Raw genomic sequence first — 21,158 nt, 5'->3', positions numbered from 1 at the left:
TTTATCGATTTTAGTGAGGAATGTTTTATTGCTTTTAAAGCTTGTGCTTTAAAAATCATTTGCAAATCAATATTTTTTTGAGAAGAAAATCTAAAATAAAATCTTTTCTAAACTTGGGGCTTGAAGTATTGCTTATCCTACATTTATTAGCTATGATAAAACAACATTAAAACTCAATAAATTTAAAATATCAAATACTGCAAATCATATCCCCAAAATATCAACCAATAATGTTAAAAGAGCTTAGGATAAAAATAAATATGAGAAATGTTATACATTGTAAAGTTAAGAACGAGCAGTCAAAAAGTACTGGAAAATGGCCATGTAGAGTGTATTAAAAAGAAGATAAAGCAAACTATTGTTTGTACAGTTTCTAAGCAATGGGTTCACAAAAGATGTAGCAACTCCATAAAGTTAGGTTCACAAGAGATACAAAATGCTCTTAAATTGCTAGTTTTGTGAGTAGAAAATGTAAATTTTGTAAATACAGAGAATTCAAAAAAAAAAGTTTGTAAAAAACAATGGGGAAAAGTTTTGTTATCTCTGAGATATAACTTTGATTAAAACAGTGGCAAAAATGTTGGTAAATTTTGTTACATAAAATACATAAGCTTTGTTTTGTTAGATATAATTGAATCAACTGGTGGAACTGACATTTAAGGAATAAGTAAGATGTGCCTTGGCAAAGTTCAGAGAACTATCTCCTCTTCTAATAGCAAACATCATAAAAGAATTAAAAAAATGATAGGCCTGATGTCCGTAATGTTATGCATGACAGTGTAACATGAGAAATAAAGGTAAATAATGATCTGATGGATTTGTTGTGTAACTCTAAGATGTAAGAGGTAGAAGTAGGATAACATATGAAATATTTGATAACTTTTTCTTCCTGAGATATAAATAAAGCATAATAAAAAGTTGAAATAACTTTACATTAAAATTAAAATTTATATAGAAATAAATAGAACACTTCTGTCTTAAAATAAACAAAATACCATTCCATGCAGAATCTCAGCAAAATTTAAAAACTCTAATGACTCTGTATCTTTCATTCCAACTTTATATTCATCATTTGTGACATTCAAGTAAACTTTGTATTGACGATCTAAATAAATTTAAATAAAATGTCTTTATAGTATTACAAATATAATAACTTATAGTATAAATTGTTTAACCTAAAAATTCATAAAATCTTTGAGAAAATTTTTACAAACAAAATTAAACATATTTATAATTTTGAATATTTTTTTATTGTAAAACTTGTCAATACTGTAAGTTTAGTTCTCTACTACAGAAAATTATTACAAAGTAATTTTCAAAGAAATAACTACATTTTAATTAACAATATTAGTAAAAACAATTTTAAAAAGAAAGTTAATAATACTTAAAAAAGTTTGAGAAATATACCTGTTGGTAGTATTTTTGGTATTGCAGTTCTTTCTATAACAAATTTAAAAAAAAAACTATTTATAATAAATACTAATAAATAAAAAATTACATAAATAGTTTACTTATAAAATGACTATTAAGAAAGATACAAGACAAAATTCAAATGTTAAAACAACAATAAAATTTAATGTAAAAAACAACCTTTATCTTAAAATTATGATTTTTTGATGCTTTATTTGCTTCATGTAGTTTATAAAGATATTCTGTATCCATTTTACTTTATTTAGTATATTTAAACTTAATGTAGAATTTTTTTCTTAAACAAAATTAACAGTAAAAAAACTTTTTTTATTTAGATAACTGTATAATGTTAAAATAATAAATTTATACATTGAAACATTTTTATAACATTCAAAACATCAACATTTTATGAAAAATCAACAAATTTTATATTTATTCCTTAAATTATTTTACAAATACTTTTAAGGTTTTAAAATGCCTTGACAATGCTGTGTTACAGGCCATAGAGGAAACTATTCAGCATTAATTGACTATCTATATGAGTTAGTGTTTTTAAATTCCTAACAAATCCAAAGATGAAAGACTTGTGGAGTCATCAAAACTCTTTGAGAAAGTTTAACTCCTTCGAATAAAACTGCTTTGTTAGTATAACATTTAATTTCATCATATATTTTTTTTGCAGATACAATAAACACAATGATGGTTCATTTAAATGTGTAGTGAGAAAAAGACTAAAAAGGCAGAGAAACCAGATGCTTAGCCATCATTATTTCCTATCATTCCTCCTTATTTATCAAGTCATACTACTAGCTATATGTTTAATGCCTTATTTGGTGGCAATTTAAAATTATTTATCTAACATCGGTATAATTCTACAAGAAAATTTTACTTTTTATTTGATAGTGAAGTTCTTTTGAAACAATAACCGGTATAAAATGTTCATTTTTTTTCCTGATTTAACAGATGATCCTATATGTAATGAATGTTTTTAACATATTTGACAATTGCAAAAGAAATTAAATTCATTTGTTTATTAAACATCATTTTCAAAAAAAGGGAGTTAGGGCACATTGATATATTGGGCACATAGAAACAGTAAGTGTTACATGAAAACGATGTACAATTGATGAATAACTCACACAAATTTCAGTGTTTGTAGGAATGAATAGAAAAACACAGTTGCAACAGAGTTCAGTTGTCGATACAAACTGATCAAGCATCCACGTGCTTCAGACACACTAAACTAAAAATTTTGGTGTCTTCTTTAAGTGTGTTTTATCTGGCAAGCTTAGTATTGATAACTGTATAAAACGTTAAGTACTAGTCTTTGTTAATAGTTTTTTATTTTAATGAAAATGAGATACTTTAATCTAATTTTTGTTTTAATAATATATTAGGACACATTAATATGTATCAAGGTAAGCAGAAGATAGTATGGCCCAAAGTGAGGTTTTGAGTTTTTTAAAAAATGCAGACCAGATATCATACTGTTTTTGGGAGAAATAAATGAGTGCTTAGGGTAATTACGCCAGTTACTGGCCACACTTTTTCAAGAAACACCCGTTACAAAAAAATACTCAAGTATATATTACATATCATATTTCAATTTTTAGAGAATTAAAAGCTCTCATTCTAAGTAAAAATTTTTGTGATTATAATAACACAAAAATATATATAAAGCAGATAATAAAGGTAAATAATTTTACCAAATACTAGCCCTTATTGGCTGTTGGCCAGAAATTACAAAACATATTGAACAGATGAATAGAGGCAATGTAAATTGATTTATTATCATAAAAAAAATTAATAATAAAGACCAAAAAAAAAAAAGGACAGCATAAAATCAAGAAAACTTGTCTAATTAAATTAATTATACAATCATTAAAGTGAATTAATAACCTCAAAAAAAAAACTATTGCTAAAAATATCATTCTTTTCTGTTCATCTTGGTCAATTTCTTTAAGTTTGACTCATGATCTAGCTTCTTTTTAGCAGAAATTTCTTTTGTTTCTTTCAAAATCTTTTGTTTTTCAATTTTTCTCTTTTCACTAGCTAACTTTGCAGCCCTATCCTCAAGCTTTGTATTATAAGCCTCCTTTGAGATCAGAACAAAAAACTTTAAATTAGAGTTTTTTTGTTTTGTTTAATTTGTGGAGAATGATATACAAGAACATCTGAATCTGTCTGATGGACAAGATGAATTAGTAAATGGACCTGTTAAAACAGTAATGAACCTGTAAAAAGGACCTGTTAATGTTTTGCAAAAAACTATTTTTTCATCATTTGAATCAAATGCTGATTCAATTACTTCTACTTCTTCAAGACTTGCTTCTGTATCGATACATAAACAAATATTGTCTTTAACAGAAAAATCAATAAACTGATTGTCTTGTACTGTTTTCATTTTAGCATAGCTGTGTTCTGTAACAATACTTGAATATTGCACAATATTGCCGTGAATGAAAAAATAAATTAACTCCTTTTCTTCTACTGGTTTGGTTAAATATAGCTAGTTGATTGTTTAGGTGTTCTCTGATAGATCAGGCAATAATGGAAGGTTGTTTACAATTAACATGCCACATACATTTTGAACTGGGACAGTATCTAAAATATGACTATACAAAATATTTGGGATGTATGCCTTATTAGAAATAGCAACTGGATTAAACGGATAAATTCCACAAGCTCAAAATCTTGAGTGTATACTTGCATCAGTCAACGCACATTTCCACGCTTTTGAAAATAAACCACAAAAGTTAGTATGCAACACAACAACTACACCTGGGTAGATCATTGAATGCGACACTAATACACCTGGGTTCATCATTGTTCGGCAGACCTCAGAATAGGCAGTTTTCAGTGAACTAAAAATTGTTCTGTCACAAGGCTGCAACCAGTTGCTGGTGTGAGCTGGAAGCTCAACAATTTTAATTTGGTTTACAATAGCTAGCTCAATCATTTCAACAAAATTGTGTGAGTCATGCACATCTAGGATTAAAATCTGTGGTCTTGCTGAGCCAATATTTGGAAGAAAAGTTTTCTCAAACTTTTCTTCCAAATATTGGCTTCCAAAATCAGGGAAAAAACAGGTTTTTTCCCTGATTTTGCTCCTACTTTAGACTTTCCAGAAATTATGATTTGCAGAGTCGATCATGGAACTTTATGATACACTTGCTTTCCATTGAGACATACCTTTTAAAACTGCATGTACTGCTAGTTTCATGTTATTGTCAACTTAAGAGTTTTTTTATTATCCTTGTTGAAAAAGATGGTTTCATGGTAAATTTGATTTATTTTCCATAAGATTTTCACTTTTTTTTCATATTTAATATTATTATCTACTAAAAAAATAAAAAAACATATATTCAAACGGTACTTTTAAAAAATCATATATACTTTCGTTAATAAAAAAATATTTTTATTAAATCAAAGTTATCAAAACATAATTAACTGTAACTATAATTAACTATAATTTTCTGAACTCATTCTATTTCAAGTAAAATGAAGTCTAATTAATTTAAAGTGTGGATGTTGTTTAAAAGTTAAAAACTATCGGTTTAATATCTAAACTTTTTCACAAATGAAAAATAACTATGTGTGAGAAAATCCTATGTAAAAATTTTAAACTAAATTCTTTTATACTTGATACCATTTATTGGCCATGACTAGTAAATGGATTAAATAACTGACCAGTAAATGGTGTATTAGATCTAGTTCAGTTAAAACATTATATGTGAAGCATCAACTAAATAATTTTGTTTCAAAATGTAAATTTCCTGTATGTAAATGATATTCATCTTTTTTTTCCCTTCCCAAATGGACTGCCACAAGTACTTGCAACGCATAAAAAATGTCAATAAAGTATGAATTTTCGAAAACAAAGCGTAAAATTGCTACATTTAACGCTTTTGACATTCAGTTTTAGCGGCTATAACTTCTAGAATTTTCCTGAAATAGTGATATTTAGAAAGTGGAGTTATTGAGTTTAAATAATAATTTAAGACAATTTGTCCCATAGATTTTGTGGAAAAAGCTTTTAAATGTGGCCAGCAAGTGGTTAACGGCTGGCAATTAGCCTATTGACCCAATACGGTAGATGATAGAATCAAAAACCTATTCCAACATTTAAAGTTTTGTGTAAATTGATGACCGGAATATAACAAAATAAGGGTTTGCTTTGATTTTTAAACACTATTTTTTACAAACAAAAACTATTTTTTAACTTATTGCCTGCCCAAACCGAAACTCTAAGTCGATGTATGTACACATCCTGCATGTTCTACATGTTTAAGTCAGTCTATGTGTGCACACTTCCAATTTTTTATAATAAATAAAATTTTACAAACAAAATAACTTTTTATTAACAACAATCACGCATAAAACTAGAACTAAATATTTTAAAATATAGCATAAAAGTACATACAAAAACGTAGGAGCTCAAGAGGAATCGATCCCTCGTCGCCGGGCGACAAGACAAAATTATAAGACGATACCTCACGACGACACTGCGAGTATGTATATATATATATATATATATATATATATATATATATATATATATATATATATATATATATATAGCCAAATAAATTATAAATATATACTTTGTTTTTTACGCTAGGCAATTATTATCGGGTTATTAATTTACACAAAACTTCAAATGTTGGAATAGGTTTTTCATTCTATTATTTACATCGACTAATTTATACCTGTCTTAACCTAAACATTCAGTCGATGTAGCAACGTTCCCTTACAAACTTTTAAACCTTTAATTAATGTTCTCATTATATCAACATGTTTGGTCTGCGTTTTTTGAAACCTCAAAACCTCATTATGAGCCATACTATCTTCTGCTTACTACGTATCAATGTGTGAGCCACTGACACGTATTAATTTGACACGTGTCAATGTGCCTGTTGATTTGGTTTGGATACAAATATTTAATTTTTTAAGGAAAAATTGTTAGGTATATTGGAAATTCCACTAAGAAGCCAATCGGGAAAACTTTTAAACCTTTAATTATGGATTTAAACTCTTCCAAAGAAGTTTAATTACAAGATTCAGAAAAAATCGATTAAAATTTTTCCGTCGATACTACGGTTGATCTATTTCCGATGATACTGCGGTTGACCATGTCCGCACTGCTCCACCTATGGTGAAGAAACTTTCGGAAAACGATTATTTCGAAGTAAAAGCAGGAAAGAAGCAATTGTTTAATCATTTTATTGGTAAAATTTTATTCAGGTGCGAGGGAGGTGAAGAAAATGAGTTTCCAGGCTTTTTTTTTTAAACGCAAGCCATCTGGAACTTTTGTTTTTCCTGATAAAAAAGATTAGACTATTGTTCATGTTTCTGATATAGTGTTAAAGTTGCAATATTAATTGTATCAAATGCAATTGTATCTACAGACAATTTTTAAGGAGATTTTAAACTTTTAAAGATATTTATTAGATTTGATGATTTTTCTGAATTTGTGACGTCAGATAATTTATTTGATGATTTTTTTCTGAATTAGTGACGAGATCAGATAATTTATTTGATGGTTTTTTGTATTTTGATACCTCTTAAATCCATAAATTTATTATAAAAGACTCTAGTAATGTTTTAAATGCAGTTTAATTTATTATTATTTATTATTTATTTATTATTATTTATTAATTTTTGACAATGACAAATACAAAAAGCCGCTGGCGTAGGTACAGAGGGGTGGAAGAAGCAATAACCCTTTTCCCCCAACTTTTGGAAAATTTCTGTTTTTACCATTCAAATTCTGATTCTGGATTCCCTAACCCTCTTTAATTTCCGTTTCAACTCCCTCAATTTATTTGACCTACCTACGCCACTACAATTAGCAACAACATTTTTACTAGCAAACATCAAACATAATTTTAAAAAAAATTAAAATTAAAGCTTTCTCGACTGATACCTATCAGTTCTCATACAAATTGGTGAAAACAAGAAAAGCAAACGTGTATATGAAACAAACCCATAAAGGAATAGGACAAAATAAGTAAAAATATACAAATATACAAAATAAACAAGAACAAAAATAAATAATTTAACAAAAAAAATGAACAAAAACCTAAAAATATATTACTTCTCTGATTCGACAATGCCATTTGCTTTTGGTAATAATTAATTAAGAGTCATTAATCTAATTGATTAATAACTGTAGCAAATTTTGTCGAAATTATTTTTTTGTTATTAAATTTTAAATTTTTGTTTTAAAAGCATAAAGCTATATTATATAACTTTGGGTTAAACGCTTTCGTATTTTAAATAAACACTTTTGAATGCGAAAAACGGTTGATTATTTTTTGAGACTTAATGTTTGTGTTCTTTATTCATATTAGTGGACACAAGACGTGTTCAAGTCGTGTAAAACATGTTTTTAAAAGTTTTATTAGTGCACTTTATAAAATTATAAAACACGTCTTTTGCTCACTGAGATGATGAAACATTGTCACTATATTCATTGAGGGCAATTTACATAAGACCAAACAAAAAAGATTTTTTGCATTACTTTAGAAAGCGTTGGTTAGCGTTTTCACGCAAGACATTTCCATTTATTTATAAAGCTATTTATTGATTAATTTAGTAACTAACTTTTAAAAAAAACTTACTTTCACTAGAATCTAAACCATCATCATTCCTATCAAGAAAAGCAAGCATTGATCGAACGGACTTGGATTTTGCTGGTTTACTTGTGCATAGTTTATTTTTATAGCATTGTATTGAATAGCATCTTTTACCCAAAAGAAATGCTGCATCACAAAATAAATCTGCACAGCATAAATCCAAACAAGCATTAAAACCGGGTGTTACACCACGAAACGTATAAACTCCTGCTTTTTGACCTTCAACCATTGCATGGTTTGTCATTACTTTGTTATGACGGCATTTTTTAGTCAAACCTTCCGGTACATTAGATTCTTCGATTAAAGATATTTTATTCAAAGACCCGAAATATTTGTCCTTGTTCTTGTGAAGTTGCCAATTTTTTTCCTTAATTTTTTGACGATGTTCGGTTTCTTTTCGCTTTTCAATAAGAAAACGCTCGTGTTCTTTTGAAATTTTTAACTTCTCCTGCCTGTTTACATCTGTTTTTTTTATAACGTATGCAAGCTGAGAAGTCAGTTTAGCTGTTTTTGATGCTGGAACCATGACACACTTTTCTAAAGTGTAACACGAAACTGTATAGCATGTTGTATCTACCATAAAAGCAACATTGCATTGTCTATCTTTACAACAAAGGTTGACACACTGCCGCATGTCTCCTATTTTGCCATAATCAAAAAAGTCACCAGAGTTAGGTCCGTAAAGCAAAGATACTGATCTATATATAGTAGATTGAAAACATCCATCAGCAATCACTTTTTGATTACTAGTATCATTTAATATCATCATAGCATGATTCATTGAAAACCCTTTAAGTCTATTATTATAGTCAACATTCTTTTTATCAAAAGGGTATAAAAGTTCATTAATTTTTTTTTGAGAATGAATTCTGGATAAAGGTCTTTCCGGTTCAGTTAAAAAAGTATGTAATTCAGGTAAAACTAACTTCTTTTGGTTTTGCTTCTTATGCTGCACAAATGAAAGACTAGGACTAAAATCTGTTGATTGTGCCGGAACTGGCTGACACAAAGCATCATTGTTACAACTCACTAAATAACAGTTACTTTTCGCCATCAAAGCTACATTACATTTTTCATCGTCGCAACAGTATTTTATGCATTCAGACATACCAAGAACTTCTCCAACTTTTTTAAATTGACCGGCTTGAATTCCACCACTTAAGGTACGATTTGAAAGTATTAAATTTGCATTGCACGTCCAATCGCCTGATGAAGGTTTCATTGAAAAAGCTTTAAAAAATATACATATATATATATATGTGTATATATATATATATATATATATATATATATATATATATATATATATATATATATACATATAGATATATATACATATATGTATATATACATATATGTATATATATACATATATATATATATATATATATATATATATATATATATATATATATATATATATATATATATAGATATATATATATACATATAGATATATATACATATATGTATATATATACATATATATATATATATATATATATATATATATATATATATATATATATATATATATATATATACATATTTATACATATATATACAGTATATACATATATAAATATATACACATATATATACATATATATACATATATATACATATATATATGTATATATATACATATATATATATATGTATATATATATATATATATATATATATATATATATATATATATATATATATATATATATATATATATATATATATATATATATATATATATATATATATATATATATATATATATATATATATGGTATGAACATACAACATCAAAATAAGATTTGCATCTAAACATTTGGGCTCTAATATAGCCCTGGATTTCTGGTAACAAAGCATGCTGACAATTTGTATTTTATAGTTTAATGTAATCATTTATTTTTATTTATTCATATACCTCTGGCGGAACTGATAAGCAAAAGTATGAAAGTTATCCATGGCAAATTCGATATTTTTTCCAAATTCACGTTTACCGACATATGTTGTTTTGTATACTCTCCATACAAGCATTGGTAATAAATTATGATTTTTACTATGTTACATAATAATTCTTTAGATCTCGTTTCTTGTAAAATTGTATATTTAAACAAACGGAGCTTGAAATTTGCAATACTTTCCTTTATTAAATATTAAACTAAAATGGTATCAGAAACTCGTGAATGTTGAAAGTAGGTAAAAATTAATTATTTAAAGAACAAATATCTGATTTCAAAGTTTCCTGAAAACGTGTTGGTTTTTCTCATTAAAAAAATTTACAATTGCAATTTTCTCTGCGTTGCATTGCATCTAAACAATAAAAAGTTGCAAGCTCTTACGCAAGATATTTTTCTTTATAAACTATGATTGCTAAAAACAATTTCCATACAATAAGTATTAAAAAATCAAGTGTACAATGACCTTTTTTACTGTTCCCTTTAAATAAAAATAAAGATTAAAAATTTTGACTGTCCAGCTCACGAGGTATTATTTTACTTTTGTTTTACTTTGTATTACCTCAGTGGAGGGCTCACCCAGGATATTTTCTTTTAGGTTCAATACGTTCATGCGTATTGTGTTTCTATACGCTTGAAAGTACGGAACTCACAAACGCATGTTTCATATCATTGTAACAACTTCAAAACTAATCCTTTGAAGATACATAGCGCACGCACAAAATTTAAATATGTCTCGAAACTATTTGAGTTTTACATAAAAATAAATATTAAATTAAAAATTTTTTTGCGCCAAAGTTTTCAAGAAATCAAAATCAAAATCTAAGTTTGATTTAGCTTTTCAATTTAGACAGTATTATGGAGTTTGGAAATGAGGTTGCTTTTGTTTGTTTACATATTTGCTTGCAGTCGATATCTCGTTTTAACCTGACTGTTTTTGACTTTAAACAGATAACAATTTATAATGAAAAACATTAATGCAGTTTGGTATTGTTTAATTTAAAACAAGCTTTAAAAAGTTGTTTAAAATCTTACATAACAAAAATTGCTGAAATGGTTTCTTTTTTTTTTTTATATATAAATAAATTTTTCGTAAATGACTTTTTATGGGGCTTAAATTTTTTAGAAGTAGTGGCTATGAAATTTAACAAGGAGTATTGGCCTATAAGATCAAATTTTTAAAATAAAATCAGTATTCTAAAGGCTCCAGCTAATGTAGCAGATGTTTATCAGCCGATAATGTACCGAAACTTTATTTAATAGTTTCCTTACTATCAAATATATAATATTTAAGGTAATATACATTTGCACTTGCCTAAAATAGTCAGTCCAGAACTTTTTTATTTTTATTTTTTTGATATTGTTTTTGATACTAATCATCTATTGTGCAATATATGGTTCCGAAAAATCTTTGCGATAAATAGATATTATTTTTGATTTTAAAAATTTTGAAAGAACTATAAATAAATAAAATAGTAAAATAAAAAACCTTTTTGGCTGAGCCTATTTTGAACTAAACCTAGGGGCTTTTAATAACTGTATCAACTATTTCTAATTTTATATAAAACTAATTGCATGGTATTATGCAACAATGTGTTAAGCCAAAATATTGTTAAAAATAAGTTCATACTAAAATATGCTATAAAAAACTATATTGTTTTAGTGAAAAAATAGTTTTAGCCGCATAAGCAATTTATTACCATTTTTAACGGTAATAAATTGCTTACATGGCTTAAACTATTTACAAAACATTTAATACTGTACTGACCTTAAAAATGTTAGGCCAACTCGGATCGTAAAAAACTTAAGCCAGAGGCAACCTCTGCAAGGAGAATATAGTAGGTTGTTATCTACTCATTCTTTAAATTTTATCAAAACATCTTTTTTTTCTTCTTCTTTTGAAAGTATTTAATAAGTTTCATACTATAATTTTTATTTTGCGTCACAGAACCTACCTACGTCATCCAGCCTACTTATGTCATCCAACCTACTTAAAGTATTAACTAAGCACAAGCTTAAGCCGAGCTATAACTGTTGAAAATTTATGTACAATTAATTCTAATTTGGTTGTAGAAGGGGAATTATGTCAGGATCCAATAAAGCGGTTCCCAACCGGTGGGTCGCGACCAGAAAGGGAGGTCGCATGATAATCGCCAGCGGTTGCTATTAGAACTTCTGAAAATAATTTGTTTACGCTAGTTAGTGATTTCTTTTTATAACTTTAGATTTAAGCGATACTCCTACCCCGACAGCGGTACTCCTACTCCTCCAAATGTACAGTCTTTTAAGCGCACTTATTCACAAATTTAAAGCCTCAACTTTAAAGTTAATAGCATCGATTGTGTGTGTGGCTCTTAATTGTATAATGTATATTGTGAATCCTTAAAAATTAACTGGCTTTTTTAAAAAGAAAAAGTTCTCAAAACTAAAATTTACTCAACTGAATTGTGTCAAATACATTTTTTAACCCCCCCCCTCCTCCCTATAATTGCCTCTGCATTTTTATTGTTAAGTTTACAATATTTTAAGTGTGAATAGTAATTTGTACAATTAGGGGTGGAATGCAAGAGACGAACTAAAAATTTGAAGTCATACTTCAAATCTGAAGTTTGACTTCAGCAAAGGCAAAAAATGTAAGTTAGACTTGAAAAGACAACTTGAGAGAGCAAAAAACTGGAGAAAGCAAAAAAAAATCTTTTCCGAATGCAACAAGCGAACTTGAAATTTCAAGTTATACTATATATATATATATATATATATATATATATATATATATATATATATATATATATATATATATATATATATATATATATATATATATATATATATATATATATATATATATATATACATATATATATATATATATATACATATATATATATATATATATATATATATATATATATATATATATATATATATATATATATATATATATATATATATATATTATATGAAGTCTGACTAAAGTGCAATGCAAGAAACGATCTTGAAATGAATTGGCTTATGAAAAATCAGATTTCAAGTCGTTTTTTGAAGTTCGCTACAGACCAGTCTTGATAGCAAGCTTGAAATAAAAAAACAAATTGCCATTATCATTTTGTAAATATGTGGTGAAAAGTAATATAATTTTTTATTTTCAAAATAATTTTGTAAATATATATTTTTTAATTTACTCATTACTTTCCCCCCCCCCCCTCCCTCCTTCCTTCATTTTTTATTTTTGATTATGTTAGAGAATTTTATGCGGACAAAGAATCGTATGAAAATCACAGGTTTGAAAATCATCAGAAAGTACTCTAATTCAATGTTGAAGTTTAAAAAATTACACTAAAAAAACGCTAATATTCGCCAACTTTTTTATACTCGGTTATAATTAAATTCCTTTTCAAAGATAATTTTAAAAAAGCTTGGTTTCTATCGACAATTTAAAACATCTACGTTTAACCGCGCCGATCCCTATTTGTCAGTCGATGCATGTACATTTAATTGCGCCAATCCCTATTTGTCAGTCAATTTATGTACATCTAAAATCAATATCTTTAACCTTTTTTTTAAAAAATTAAATAAAAATTTATATATATATATATATATATATATATATATATATATATATATATATATATATATATATATATATATATATATATATATATACAGTGGCGGAACTACTGGACGCAGGATCCTGCGTTGCGGGAGGGGGGGCCTACCAGCTATAGGGGGCCCTCATATAAAAAAAATTATACTCTCAATAATATTTATACTATAAAACTCTTTTCCGCAGGTATAGTGGGCCCTAAAATATAAAACTTGGATAAAAAAAATGTCATCCATCGTATTAAAATATATTGTTCAAAAATTTATTTTTGTATTGGAGTGCGTAGTTTACATTTAAACGAAAAGTTTTAACCTTTTTAAAATTGCATACGCAATTGAGAAATAAAGTACGATTATCAGCTGCGAACTGCCAAATGTTATTGTATAGTTAATTTTTATACCGTTATGTTGTGTTTGTGTATGAATTAGACAATTAGACTGAATTCGGTAAAAGTAATAATTTGTTGCCTATAAATTTTTTTTAAACTGTAAGAAGTTCTTCAATTTATAAGTTCTTAGTTGCATATTCAATATTTTTAAAATATAAACAATATTATTTGTTATGTCGTTGCATATCAAGGATAATGATTCTATAATCCTTGTTGTATATACAAATTAACTTTTAAATGTATGTTCTCATTTTCAATTTTATATTAAATCTTCCGTTGTATTAAGTTAACTTTTCATTTCTTATTTTATCTGAATTACTAGTCTCCAATTTATTTAATCGTGTTACGAATAATAAAGTATTGTTGCACGAGAGTTTATTACTTCACTGATATATTTAATAAAAGGTAATTAATAAATTTGTAATAATTAAAAATTTTACAACAGGTACTGAATTTATAAATTTGTAATAATTTAGATTTTGACTCATAATAATGGAAAAGAAATTAAGTAGTACAAGCGGTGCAGCAAAAAGAAGAAAGTTAAAAGAAACAAAAGCTACTTTAGCTAAATTGCCGAAGCTAACAACGTTTTTGAAACCAATCGAAAAGCGAGCGGAAACGGAAGTGGAAAGTCAAAACTCTGCAGAAGTGGTATGTATAAATCAGTCAGTAGAACATGATGATATCGAAGAAAACATTGCTACTGGTAATAAAAATGTGAACGAAGAAGATGTGAATAGGTCTCCGAGAAACCACCGAAATGAAGACCAGGAAGATTCAAACTCTGATACGAATGACGCCATTGAACAAATTAATTTAAAAAAATCAAGTGAATTATTTTCTACTGACATTGCAAATTTTCATGGTAAAATACTAACAAAAGATATTAAGAAAATAATTGTATTATCGGAATCGTGTCGGCCAAAAGGTCCTTTTATACGCGACCCCTTCCAAGAAAACCGTAGGTTTTCCAAGGAATATTTTAAAACTACCACAAAATATGGACCTATAGAAAGAATGTGGCTTTGCTATTCCCCAAAACTTGATGCCGTTTATTGCGAGCCTTGTTGGCTTTTCTCAGAAGAACGAAATGCAAAGGATAACTGGCGTGAGCATGGTGTCAGAGATTGGCGTGGTCTTTCTAAAAAAATTAAAATTCACGAAAGTAGTCAACAACATATATTTGTTTGTTGCATTTATGAAAAATGGCGACATAATGAAACAATTGATAAAAATATAGAAGAACAAATACGATACCAATCAAATTTTTGGGTGCAAGTCTTAGAGCAGATAGTAAATATAACATTAGCACTTTGTAAAAATTCTTTGGCTTTTCGTGGTCATCGTGAATCATTTGACAATGAATATAATGGTAATTTATAATTTAACCCAAGTTCAACTTTTAGCTAAATATGATAATGTTATGAAGCAAGTTTTGAGTATGCCAAATGGATCTATAAAATATTTAAGCCATCAAATTCAAAATGAAGTCATACATTGCCTTGCAACACATTTAAAAGCCACTCTTACTGCTGATATTAATAGTTCAATTATAATGGATACAACACAAGATATTACTAAAAGAGATCAGCTCAGTCAAGTATTTAGATACGTAAAAATTATTAAAAATGAAAAAGATGAAGCCACATCAATTGAAATTAAAGAAGTTTTCTTGGGATTCACGTAAATATATAACCACACTGCTGCTGGACTACATGAAGAAATTTTAAATCTGTTAGAAAAACATCATATGAAATTAAGTAACTGCAGGGGTCAAGGTTATGATGGTGCGAACGTCATGAGTGGGATATACAATGGGGTTCAGGCCCTTTTTAAGAAAAATCAACCCAATGCTATGTATATGCATTGCGCAGCTCATAATTTAAATCTTGTTATTAACGATGCGGTTAAATGTTGTGTTGAAGTTGCTTCATTTTTTGTAATGCTAGAAGATGTGTATTCATTTTTCGGAAATAGCATAAACAGGTGGGATCTACTATCCAAATATACAGGAGAATCACAAATAACATTAAAAAGGTTAAATCCAACGCGATGGGCAGGACGATATACTTCTCTTTTCGCCGTTAAAATTGGCTTTCTTGATATAATGAAAGCTCTTTCCGAGATATCAATAACAAGTACAAAACGTGAAGAACGCGAAGAAGCAGTACGAATACAAAAAAATATGAGCAGTTTCGAATTAGTTTTTTTATGCGTGCTTTTGTCTAAAATCCTTAATGAGGTACATATACCATCAAAATTGCTGCAAACTAAAAATTTAGATCTTACGACAGCTTCAGGTTCTCTAGAAAACGCCAGCAAAAATTTAAAATAATATAGAAAGATGTTTGATTCAGCAAAACTTGAAGCGGTAGAAATAGCGACTACGTGGCTGATTCCTGCAATATTTTTTCAAAAGAGAAGAAAAATTGTGAAAAGGCATTTTGACGAATTATCTACAGATCACCGTTTTGATAGTAGTGAGGAAATTTTTCGCATCAATATTTTTATAAAAATTTTGGACGTCGTTATCAACCAACTCGACAATAGATTTAAAGGAATGCAAGAAGTGGTACAATTATTTTCCTGTATCCATCCAAATAAATTAATGGTAATGAAAGAACGTGAGATCATAAGCTGTGCAGAAGCCATTCAGAGAAAATATAGTGAAGATATAACAACTGAATTTCCGCTGCAAATGGTTATGGTAAAGTCAATGCTACACGATGAAATATCAAAAATATCATCTATACGTGAATTGGCTGACCTTTTAATAGTAAAATTGTCAACTATAGCTGCAAGCGTTCCACAAGTGACAACAGCATTGTTATTGTTTCTTACATTACCTGTTACTGTTGCATCAGCTGAACGTTCTTTTTCGAAACTTAAAATAATAAAAAATTATTTACGAAATACCATTGGTAAAGAACGTTTAAGCGACCTTGCAATAGTTTCTATTGAGGCAAAAGCGGCTGGAAAAATGGAAATGAAAAACATCATTACCGATATTGCCAATATGAAATCAAGGAGGAAAGTTTTCACTATTTAAGTTCGGTTAAGTTTTAGTTTCGTTTTGAAGTTATCTTTATTTAATTTTTTGTTTTTAAATATGATATATGAAATAAATATCTATTTAGTATGTGAAGCTTTATTTAAAAAAAAAAAACATTCTTTTGCGGGGGGGCCCAAATTTTGAAGTTCCGCCACTGTATATATATATATATATATATATATATATATATATATATATATATATATATATATATATATATATATATATATATATATATATATATATATATATATATATTATATATATATATATATATATATATATATATATATATATATATATATATATATATATATATATATATATATATACATATATACTTATAATTTTATTAATAACATTATATAAGAATAATTATAAACTGTAGGGGAGAGTGGGGCACCTTGATACATGGAGCACCATGAAACATTGTATTTGTCGAGGTATCTTAAGAGTTGTGACAAGCATTTTCATATGGTGAAACAGTTACTACTAGAGCTATGATAATGACATGATAATTTAATGATACTTACTAAACGAACTAATGATAACATTGATAAACAAATACAAAATTTTTGTGGAAAACTTTTTAACTAGGTAATTTTTTAAGACAAATTAAATATGCTGATTTCAAATATGCAAACCATTTTTCATCATGACGTCCAGTTGTAAAGATATTTGGGTTCAAGTCTTTAGTATTTGGGGTAAAGTCCCTAATATTGTCGGAAAAAAAGTTATTCAAAAGTATGTCAACCTGGGTCTCAAAAAAAGCGTCTTTTCATACAAATTTAAAAAATATAATTTTTTTGTAATAAAAATGAGTACTTTTTGTATTATTGCTGAGAAACATTTTGTTAAAATTTATTTAAGTCTTAAGAGCATTTTTTCTCAATTTTTTTGTTAATAAATTTTCATTTAACATTATTAGGTCTGCAAGGGGTCGAAATTTGTGTTTCTTTTAGTTATTTTATTCAATGTTTTAATTGTTAAGTAATATTATTTTGTAAATTACAATCCATGGTATATTTACTTATTGAAACAAAATTATTGAAAAACAAGTTAATACTAAAAATAAAGCGATTGTTTTCTGTTAGCAAGTATGGGGTAACTTGATACAGCATTTGTGGGGGGCGAAAAAAAAGTAGAATAATACTCCATTGTGGTATAAATAATTCTAAAAATCATTTCTTTTAACATTTACAGTCAATTTTTTAGAGGTTTATGTAAATAAAATACGAGGAGATCCAATTTCGATGCAAAACCATTATTTATTGGCGCTTAAAAATGACATTTAAAACGATATATTATCTGGTCTACTGAAATGTGATTTGGACGGTTAGATGTATTATTTGAGTTATAATTATTAACTTGTTTATCTTTTAAGTAAAAACAAAATATTTTTATTTACTTTTTTAATGATGCTCATAGTGTGTATCATTGGTACCCCATGGGTGAGGAACCTTGAAACAAATTTATAATTTTACTTTAAACGATCTCACAACTTTAACCTGCTATAATTTGGTAATTTACAAATTCAATTTTGAAAGTAATTTGTTCTACAAATTAAACCAATTGCTTAAAAAAAGACATTAAAAAAATTGTACGAAGTAAAAAACAAAAGTGTATCATGGTGCCCTACTCTCCCCCTTCTTATAATAAGATTATAAGTATAATTTATATTTACAAAACAGTGGAATGAAAAAAATTTATGCAAATATTTGTATCTTGCTTTGCTTTACAACATTGTCTTTCTGCAAAATATTTTTTGGGTATACGATGAAATGCAAAATTATAACGAGGAAAATAGTTCCAAAGAGAGGTTTTGTAGGAGAAACAAAAGAAATTAAGATATTTGACTTATCAAAAAATAAAAACATAAATAATCGAAAAATATCCATAAGGAATCTTTTTTATTGGTGAAATAAATATAGAACTCAATCTGAAAAAAGTATTATCTTGTGAAATATAAATAACATTCAAAAACATAAAAATTCTCTAATAAAATAATCCTTTAAATTGTGTTTGTTAAAGTTGGTGTATTAACAGGTAACATTATTTAAATATATATTTTGTAAATTTTCATTTTAATGTTATGTTACTTTTGTTATTTTTTTTTTTTGCTTTTCTTGTCCTTCAAATTTTCTGATAATTTGAGAAACCTTACTTCAAATATGAATTTCAGTGACTCATTTGGTCATTTGATTTATAATAATATTGATATTGTAAAATGCTATATGTAAAAAACATGAAAGAAAGCTAAGTTTGATTTGTATCAATAGTTGCATTCTAAAAATGTACTTATGGAACGACCTCTAAGTTTTTTGAAAATTTAATAAAAATTCTAGAGTAAATTGGCAAATTTCGAGCAGTTTGATGAACGTTTGCCGCAACGATCATGGAATCTGAACAAACGGCTTCTAGGAGAATACGGATATCAATTTGAGCAGCCGATAATTTTATCTGCAACATAATAATAACTTTGAAAACATATAAATACTTTATTTCTTTTAATTATTTGTTTTCAATTCGATATTTTTTTTTAACGATTTGCACAATTTCGTGCAAGTTGATGAAGTATAATTTAATTTTGTGCACTTAGTTTATTAAATTATATATTAAATTTAGTAGATTTATTCAAGAAGATTAAGTAATGCCTATATTTTTGTGTAAATTATTTTTAGTTATAAAATATATAACGTAAATTTGGAACCGGTTTTGGAAACTAAAACAAACATGGGAACCCAGTGATTCAAATTTTATATAGGCTTTTTCAACTTTTAAGACTTGTAAAAACCGATTGGGATTATAAAAGACTTTAAAGAACAAACATGACTTGCCAATTATTATTTTAAAAATGCACTAAAAATATATCTTACGTTAATCCATAAAAGAAAACTAAACAATAGTTGGAAACTTTTATAAAACAAAATAAAGTATTGAATTATTCCCATAAAATTCTAAAATAGAATTAAATGATTTTGTGGCAATATTTGAAGAACGTTGTCTCTTGTTATGGTATTAGAGTTTGATTAAGCCAGTTCTGCCAGTCTTCTTTTGCTCTCTTTTACTAAAACTCAAAAGGTATGTATTATTTAGAGTAGGTTTATTTAGCGGATATTAATTGTTTAATATATATATCATTTAGAGTAGGTTTATTTATAATATTCATTGCCGACCTAATAAATGCAAAAAATTCTCTAATTTATATATTGAACCAAATGGCCACACTCTTCTTGTTAGTTTAATGATACAAGTCAGCGCATATTGAGGAGCAATTTTTTGCAAAGCAACCTTACTTGAGAATTAGTATAAACATATAAATGTTTGGAGTTTACTCTGTGTCTGGGGGTTAGCTATTTCAAAGACTAAAAAAATGCTGGATCCACCCTTGATTTATCAGATTTTGATCCTATTGTTCAACTGCTGACTTGTTAACCGTAATAATAAAAAGGTTCTGTCGTACATTAAATGAAATCTAACTCGTTAAAGTTAACCATTTTTATACTACTGATTTTGTTCTCTCTCTCTCAAATGTATATATATATATATATATATATATATATATATATATGTATATATATATATATATATATATATATATATATATATATATATATATATATATATATATATATATATATATATATATATACATATATATATAAATATATATAAATATATATATATACATATATATATATATATATATATATATATATATATATATATATATATATATATATATATATATATATATATATATATATATATATATATATATATATATATATATATATACATATATATATATATATATATATATACAGTATTGGACAAAACATTTGCAACCAACATCGGACAATGCTAAAAAGTGTTCCTAATTTTACATGTCTTAAAAACGAAACGAACTATACTACCACAGCAAACAGTTCAGGAGTCTGGAGTCATAGCATGCCATGACATGAGCAATCAGCTGACAGGTGACAGCACACAGGCAGAATTTCGTTGACAAGTGCCATTTTGCAGAGGACAAAACAAGTGCAACTTTTTTGGTTTGTTTCATTTTCTTAAGTCTGGTCCGTGTTAACGTCACGAAAGTTTTATAATA

The 21,158-nt window shown here is 27.0% G+C and overlaps 3 protein-coding genes across 5 annotated transcripts in view; 2 read left to right on the top strand and 1 right to left on the bottom strand.

Annotated features, from left to right (window-relative positions):
• Positions 1–10,628, bottom strand: part of LOC101238859 (uncharacterized) — a 35,372-nt gene extending 24,744 nt beyond the window's left edge. The window contains exons 1-5 of one of the 3 annotated variants that reach the window (XM_065799958.1): positions 10,473–10,628; positions 9,973–10,361; positions 8,034–9,278; positions 1,408–1,440; positions 996–1,105 (exon numbers count right to left, since the gene is read on the bottom strand). In XM_065799958.1, coding sequence (XP_065656030.1) covers positions 996–1,105; positions 1,408–1,440; positions 8,034–9,278; positions 9,973–10,054 — 1,470 coding nt within the window. In that variant the 5' untranslated portion in view covers positions 10,055–10,361; positions 10,473–10,628. Of the gene's footprint in view, positions 1–995; positions 1,106–1,407; positions 1,441–1,590; positions 1,718–4,602; positions 4,754–8,033; positions 9,279–9,972; positions 10,362–10,472 lie in introns of those variants that run through there. The other 2 variants (XM_065799959.1, XM_065799960.1) reach the window with 2 other exon arrangements.
• A 5,120-nt stretch (positions 10,629–15,748) lies between these two features.
• LOC136081358 (zinc finger MYM-type protein 1-like) lies at positions 15,749–16,333 on the top strand. Its single transcript, XM_065798669.1, has one exon. The coding sequence runs from the start codon at positions 15,749–15,751 to the stop codon at positions 16,331–16,333; it is 585 nt and encodes a 194-aa protein (XP_065654741.1).
• Positions 16,334–16,342: 9 nt separating this feature from the next.
• LOC136081357 (zinc finger MYM-type protein 1-like) lies at positions 16,343–17,047 on the top strand. Its single transcript, XM_065798668.1, has one exon. The coding sequence runs from the start codon at positions 16,343–16,345 to the stop codon at positions 17,045–17,047; it is 705 nt and encodes a 234-aa protein (XP_065654740.1).
• Positions 17,048–21,158: the final 4,111 nt, after the last annotated feature.

Source organism: Hydra vulgaris, chromosome 06, assembly GCF_038396675.1.
Source record: "Hydra vulgaris chromosome 06, alternate assembly HydraT2T_AEP".
Classification (NCBI taxonomy): domain Eukaryota; kingdom Metazoa; phylum Cnidaria; class Hydrozoa; order Anthoathecata; family Hydridae; genus Hydra; species Hydra vulgaris.
This window is presented reverse-complemented; position numbering and strand designations above follow the sequence as displayed.